Source organism: Budorcas taxicolor, chromosome X (assembly GCF_023091745.1).
Source record: "Budorcas taxicolor isolate Tak-1 chromosome X, Takin1.1, whole genome shotgun sequence".
Lineage (NCBI taxonomy): Eukaryota > Metazoa > Chordata > Mammalia > Artiodactyla > Bovidae > Budorcas > Budorcas taxicolor.
In genome coordinates, this window is record NC_068935.1 from 127,791,350 (window position 1) to 127,799,044 (window position 7,695).

General features: G+C 42.9%; 1 protein-coding gene across 1 annotated transcript in view; it reads right to left on the reverse strand.

The window, feature by feature from the left end:
- The window catches only part of REPS2 (RALBP1 associated Eps domain containing 2), a 240,497-nt gene extending 233,414 nt beyond the window's left edge, over positions 1-7,083 (reverse strand). The window contains exon 1 of the mRNA XM_052663622.1: positions 6,850-7,083. Within this exon, the coding sequence (XP_052519582.1) occupies positions 6,850-7,083 (234 nt within the window). The remainder of the gene's footprint in view (positions 1-6,849) is intronic.
- Positions 7,084-7,695: the final 612 nt, after the last annotated feature.

Below are 7,695 nucleotides of genomic sequence, written 5' to 3' on the forward strand. Positions count from 1 at the left end.
CATTAACTCAAAGGTCCTCGAACACTCTCAAGAATATAAGTGTGCCTTTTGATATCTATGAAGGCATTTTAATGTTTGTACATGTTTAGAACAGTCCCCTAATCATGAGACACTCTATATAAACCAAGAAAAATGCCACCTACTTTCCATAGGCATGAAGGCCTCATAAAATAATGAGTCACTGCACGAGTAAGTAATGAAGATTTTTTAAAAGGAAGCATAAATGAACTGCAGCTACATGTGTCAACAAGGACAAACCTCAGAAAAAAACAATGAGAGGAAAAGCAAGTTTTGGAAGGTTACACAGAGTACTATATTCCTTTTAAGTTAAAAAGCCATACAAAACAATTTATCATTTTAGTGACACGTATGTGTATATATGTATGTGTATATACACACATGTATGTATGTACACACTATATATATATATATATATACACACACACACACATAAACATGTAATAAAAGTACAAAAACTTTTCTAATCATGCACACCAAATTCAGGACAGTAGTAACCTCTGGGGTGAGGAGGAAGGAGAATGGGATCAGAGAAGGGGTCACAGGAAACTTTCACATTAATTAGGCTGTTTTACATTTTATGCTGAGTAGGGGGTACACGGAGAAGGCAATGGCACCCCACTCCAGTGTTCTTGCCTGGAGAATCACAGGGGCGGCGGAGCCTGGTGGGCTGCCATCTCTGGGGTCGCACAGAGTCGGACGCGACTGAAGCGACTTAGCAGCAGCAGGGGGTACACAGTTATTGTTGGGTAATGCTCTAGTTTTACACATCTGAAAAGTTTTTTATAAGAGTTAACAACTTACTATTATGCAAATATCCTCCTTTTAACCAAACAATGGTTTGGCTCTGGAACTTCCTTAACCTCTGGGCATTCATTCTTATACAAAAAAAGAACACTTTATCTCAAACAGCACATAGTCTAGGTTACTGTTTTAGCTTGCTGGTCTCTATCTCCCTAAAGCATATGTAACAAAGGGATATGATATAAAGATGTAACAAAGGGATATGATATAAAGATGTAAAAATAGAAAATTGTTTTATTTGCATTAAAAAATAGCTCTAATAATCTAGAAACTGGAAAAAGTTCATAGAAATTTTGTCTTTTGCCTAGTTTTTTTAAATGATTAAACAGTTGCTTCGAAGAATTTCAAGAAAACCTTTAAATATGGCTTCTTCCCAAAGGTGAGTCTATATACAGGAATTTTTTAGATATCCTCTACTTCTCATAGCTTTCTTTTACTTCTTTACTTCAATCAAAGCCACTCAAACAATCAGACATTACTTACAAGCTTTTTTCCCATTCAATGATTTCCCCTGATAATACAAAATCAACAGTATTTTACAACTATTTCCTTTAGAGCCTAAGAGTTAACTGGCAAGTCAATGAAAGACAAATACCATATGCATGATCTCAATTTTATGTGGAATATAAAAACAAACAAACAAAAAACTGGAACTCATAAAGAGAACAGTTTGGTGGTTGCCAGAGATGGCAGTGGGTGAAATGGGTAAAGGTGGTCAAAAGGCATAAACTTCCAGTTATATAATAAGTAAGTCCTGGGGGTGTCAGGTACAGCATGGTGACTATATTTGATAATGTATTGTATATTTGAAAGCTGTTGGGTGTAAATTACTAAAGTTTTCATCACAAGAAAAAAATTTTTGTAACTGTGTGCTGATGGATATCAGTGATCATTCAACAAAACATACAAATATTGAATCATTATCTTATATACCTGAAACTAGTATATCATATTTCAATTATATCTCAATAAAAAATGCATTATCTCAAAGCAAGGAATTAACCATTATAACAATGAAAACTCATTATGATGACTACTTGAAATATGCACAACATTCCTAAAGACTAAGACATCATCCAAAAGGATAAATATTATAACGGAGTCTATGTTGTTCAGTCGCCCAGTTGTGTCCGACTCTTTGCGACCCCGTGGACTGCAGCACGCCAGGCCTCTCTGTCCATGCCCCCCACCTCCCAAAGTTTGCCCAAGTTTATGCCCAGTGAATCAGTGATGCCATCCAGCCAACTCATCCTCTGACGCCCTCTTCTCCTTCTGCTCTCAGAATATATGTATACAGTTTGTTAATTCATCACATCAAACAGAAAACTTGCCAGTTTCAGGTGGCTACTTATGTTCCAGCTGCTATATTTTCTTACTCAAATTCTGAAAATTAAAAACATTTGCACTGCAGGAATTCCCTGATGGTCCAGTGGTTAGGACTCCAGGCTTTCACTGCCAAGGGCCCAGGTTTGATCCCTGGTCGTCAGGGATCTAATATCCCACAAGCCTCTTGGCCAAAATAAATAATATAAACCATCTGCATTGGAATGTAAGCTCCATGAGGACAGGGAGGCTGTGTTTGATTCACATGAGCCTGTCTCCATGAGGACAGGCTGTGTTTGATTCACAGCTGAAACCTCAGCACCTAGAATAGTGCCCGATGCTCAAAAGAAACTAAAATATTTCAAATACACATCCAATCCAAGTCTATGCATTCTAGTAAAATGCTGGCCTTTCAATACAAATTAAATACGTCATAACCTGAAAAACCAATCACTCTTAACACTTGTAATTCTTTGTTCTGAAGTATTTAAAACTATTTACCTGTTTCTTATTCATATTTACTTTTTGTAATTTAAAATTTTACTCTAACATTTTTCTACCCCATACTAGAAACCTGTTTTAAAATAAATCAGAACCTCTTATAAAAAGACCAAAAGGCCTTTTAAAGTGGGCTATTATGACACATTAAAATATAATTCAAAACAGAAAATGAGCTTTTCTGTTCTTCACTTTGCCGACAGAGGTCCATATAGTCAAAGCTATGGTCTTTTCAAGTAGTCATATACAGATGTGAGAGGTGGACCATAAAGAAGGCTGAACACCAGAGAACTGATGCTTTCAAATTGTGGTGCTGGAGAAGACTCCAGAGAGTCCCTTGGACAGGAAGGAGATCAAACTAGTCAATCCTAAGGCAAATCAACCCTGAATACTCAGTGAAAGGACTGATGCTGAAGCTCCAATACTTTGGCCACCTGATACAAACAACTGACTCACTGGAAAAGACCCTGATGCTGGGAAACACTGAAGGCAAAAGGAGAAGAGGGCGGCAGAGGATGAGATGGTTGGATGGCATCACTGATGCAATAGACATGAACTTGGGCAAGCTCTGGGGAGATGGTGAGGGACAGGGAGGCCTGGCATGCTATAGTCCATGGGGTTGCAAAGAGTCAGACACAACTTAGCAACTGAACAACAACATCATGACACACTAAAATACAATTCAAGATGGAAAATGAGCATATGGAAAGATCCTAAGCATCATATGTCATTAGGGAATTGCAAATTACATCAAAAGATACCACTACATACCTTCTAGAATGGTGAAACTCAACACTGACAACACCACATGCTGATGATGATGTAGAGCAAGAGGACCTCTCATTCATTCCTGGGGGAATTGCAAATAGTACAGCCACTTTGGAAGAGAGTTTGACAGTTTCTTACAAAACTAACACTCCTACCATATGAGCCAACAATCACACTCATTGGTATTTACCCTAAGGGGTTGAAAACTTAAGTGCACACAGATGCTTATAGCAACTTTATCTATAACTGCCAAAGCTTGAAACTAACCAAGATGTCCTCCAGTATGTAAATGGATAAACTGTGGTACATCCAGACAACAGAATATTATTCAACACAAATAAGAAATGAGCCAACAAGCTATGAAAAGACACAGAGGAATCTTAAATGCATATTACTAAATGAAACAAGACAATCTGAAAAGATTACATACTGTGTGATTCGAACTACATGACATTCTGGAAAAAGGCAAAACTTTGGAGACAGTAAAAAGATCAGTAATTGCCATGGGTTGGGTGTAACAGCAAGGGATGAATAAGTAGGGCACAAAGGATTTTTAGGGCAGTGAAACTACTCAGTATGATGCTACTCATACTACTCAGTATGATCCTACAATGGTGGATACGTGTCATTACACATTTGTCCAAAACCAAAGAATGTACATCACCAAGAATGAAACATAATGTAAACTACAGACTTTGGGTGATCATGATATGCCAATGCAGGTTCATCAATTATAAAAAATGTATCACTCTGGTGAGGGTATTGATAATGGGGGGGCTGGGTATGTGTGGAGCCAGAGTGTATATGGGAACTCTGTGTACCTTAACCTCAAATTTGCTGTGAACCTAAAACTGTTCTGAAAAGATAAAGTCTGTTAAAATATATATATATCTGTGTGTGTATATATATATGTATATATATACACACACGTATTTCAACTGGAAAAAAATCCCTAAGATAACTCACTTACATAACAAAGTAACAGGTGTAGTGATTTATTTTTATTTCAAGGAGGAGACAAAATAAGGCATTCTTATAGAACATGTACTTCAGGTTAGATTTTCAATCTTCCTGGAACATTATGGTAATCTTAGTTGCATGCCTATTAAAAAGAAAAAAAATCCATTACCATAGAAACTACCAGGGCTAGTTAGTGCCTCCACAAATGGGGCAGTTATACCTGTTGGACCACTTAATTAAACTTACAAGTTCCTGTTTAACAGGGAAAGGCTAAAAACATCTATATCTGTTTTAAAGACTGATACACTTATGGAGTAGTGAAAGTCAAGATAAATTGAGTGCTCATGCACGTACACACACCCACACACACCACACCACACACAACCAACGTGGTTAGTAAAAATTAGATGGCTGCTGGCTTTGTTTGAATCTCTTCTGATTACATTACTCTGTCCAGGATGCCTTTGATGTTCATTTTCACCTGTACAAAGAATACTGGATTACTGCATTGTGTTAGGTTGGGCTTCCCAGTGGCTCAGGGTAAAGAACCTGCCTGCCAATACAGGAGACACTGGAGACAGAGAAGCCTGGCGGGCTACAGTCCATGGGGTCACAAAGAGTCAGACACAACTGAGCACACAGGTTAATGGGGAAGGAAGTCTTTTGTTTTGCTGCGCTGCATAAGGGAGCTCTAAAGCTCGTAGAGATTTATCACAAGCAATATTCTAGGGATGTCCCCTCTTGCCAGCATCTTTTGCAAGAAGAAGGTTTCAACTAGACATCAAAAATATAATCTCATTCATACAAAGGCACCGTGCCTTGAGTTCTTTTTAAATCTTAAACACCCTGGGTTCTAACACCAGGAAAGGCCCCTCCCCAACTCCTTAGAAGAAGTCAATCAACATAATTCAGATTTAATATGCCTACCCATCTCTCATCACACTCCATGCATTACTGACAACAAAATAAGCCTTTTAACGGAGGCCCAGCTGTCACTTACTTGCTGTGCGGCCTGTCACTTATTCCTCTTTCAGTTGAGAAGCAGCAATAGCATTTAATAAATTATGCTTGGGAGTATTCTGAGGACCTCATGTAATAGCCATGGTTCATGTTTTAAAATATTGACTTTTCTTCTACCTGGTCAAGTTCAACTGCTCAAGAGCAGAAGTCAAACTGTCTCCAGAGCAAAGACTTCTTAAGAGACAAACAGCCATGTTAAGGTCTGTGGATACTAATTATATTTTCAGAAATCTTGAATTCTGAAAAGTGAGAGATTACAGAGTGGCTAAAATTATGCTCAAACAGACAGACATACGCATGCTCCAGCAGTATAAAATGCAGTCTTAAATGATTTTTTTAAAATCTACAAACAATGATATTGCAAGTGAACCATAAAACCCTCAGTACTTCTTTGGAACTGGATTTTAAAATATCACTCCCCACTCTAAATATACAATTGATGTTAACTTTCAAACTGCCTCCAGCTTTTTTTTTTCTTTTTATTTTTTTATTGAAGGATAACTGCTTTACAGAATTTTGTTGTTTTCTGTCAAACCTGACTCCAGCTTTTAAGAAAAACTTCATTTCAGATTTGGGGTCTGGTATTAAGAATCTTATCACAACGAAGTGCTAGTAACAGCAAAACACAGACAAAGATGCTTATTGCTCCACGGAAAGCACAAAAGGAAAACTGATCTACTGTGCATCCTCCTCCTCCTCCTTTTCCAGGTATGGAGCAGCCAAAAGGAGGCAGCTATGACACACATTACTTGGCAATTCTATTTCAAATCCAAATAATGGTAAGATGGGAAACTACAACTGTCCCTCACGGTGAATGTCTGGGAACCACGTCCAGTCCTAAATAGGAAGCTTAGCTCTGCCTTGACAGATGTCCTCTTGCAGCCCTGTGTCCTGGTTCTGCAATTTGTCATTAAGCTGTTCAGTTTAACGTTAATATGCAGAAATACGTTAGTATGCAGATGTACAGTAAATTCGTGTACATTACAAGTAGTATATAAAGCGGACAACATTCAGTCGTCGGCCGCCGGCCACACACACACACCCTTCAAGTTCAAATCCTGCAAGGCATCCAAGCGCCCACTCACCCAGGAGAGGGAAGTGCAGGAGCGGCAAGCAGAGGTTACTCCAGACAGCAGCCAAAACACACACTAGTTACAGAAGAAGGCAAACTTTGGGTCTGGGAGGCTGCAGAGACCCCAGAAACGGCCGGGGAGAGGAGGGAGTGTCCGTCTGTCTCAGCGGAGGAAGATGGGAGCGCACCCAGCACCGCTGAGCTGTGGAGGCTGGTGTCCCCTGGGGAACAAGGGCGTCGCCGCCATTCTAGGCTGCGAAGCCACTCTCCGCGACCTGGCCGAGGCCGCCGGGTGCCTGTCGGCGGCCCTGTCGCCCCACCCCGCCCCCTTGTCCCTGCAGAAATGGTCCCCACAGACTCACAAGGGCAGGGGTGCGGGGACCTACCTGGTGCAGCGTCTCGGCGGGCAGCTGCGACGCTCGGAACAGGTCGGCGACCGGGCCAGCGGCTGCAGTGGCCGCGCCAGGGGCAGCCCTGGCGGCCTCAGGGGGCCCAGGACCCGGGCCCCCGCCTGAGGCGCCGGCGCAGCGCGCGAAGAGCTCAGAGTAGCACTGCTGCTCGCCCTCGCTCAGCAGCAGCGGCGGTCCAGAGTCGCAGAGCCCGCCCGCCGCCGCCTCCATGGAGCCTGAAAGGGGGGCAGGCGGAGCACCGTCCCCGGCTAAGGCGCCGCCGCCTTCACCACAGCCTCCGCTGCTCCGGCCTCGGCCTCGGCCGCCGCCGCCACCGCCCCCACGCCCCGCAGCTGCCGCGCGACCGCTTCCTCCCGGCGCGCGCCAGCCCCGCCCCCGGACTTGAATGTTGTGCCTCCGCCGCACGGCACATGGAGACAGGCGCGGCACGAACCTATCACGGCCTTGGATCGCACCATGGCCCCGCCCCCGCCCCGCCCCGCCCCACCGCGCTGGGCCAGGTAACTAACTCGGAGCGCAGCCTGCTCGGCGAACGGTCACCTGCTCCGCCCGCGCTGCAGAATCCAAAGGGCCAGAGCCACAGTCATTCCGCGTCCACTCTGCGCGAGAGAGGCATCTTTGGTTCTTCCCACCTGGAGAATGGCGCTTTTCAAGGGGTGGGAAAGGCTGTGGCGATTTCTCCCTAGGACGCTGGAGCAAGTGTAGTGCTCACGTCACGCTGTGCCCTTCCCAGAAATGGACTAGGCACGGGATATGGACGAGGCATGGGTAATTAGGCTTCGCTTTTTCCATGACAGTCCTGAAAACCTGGAGGGCAGGAAC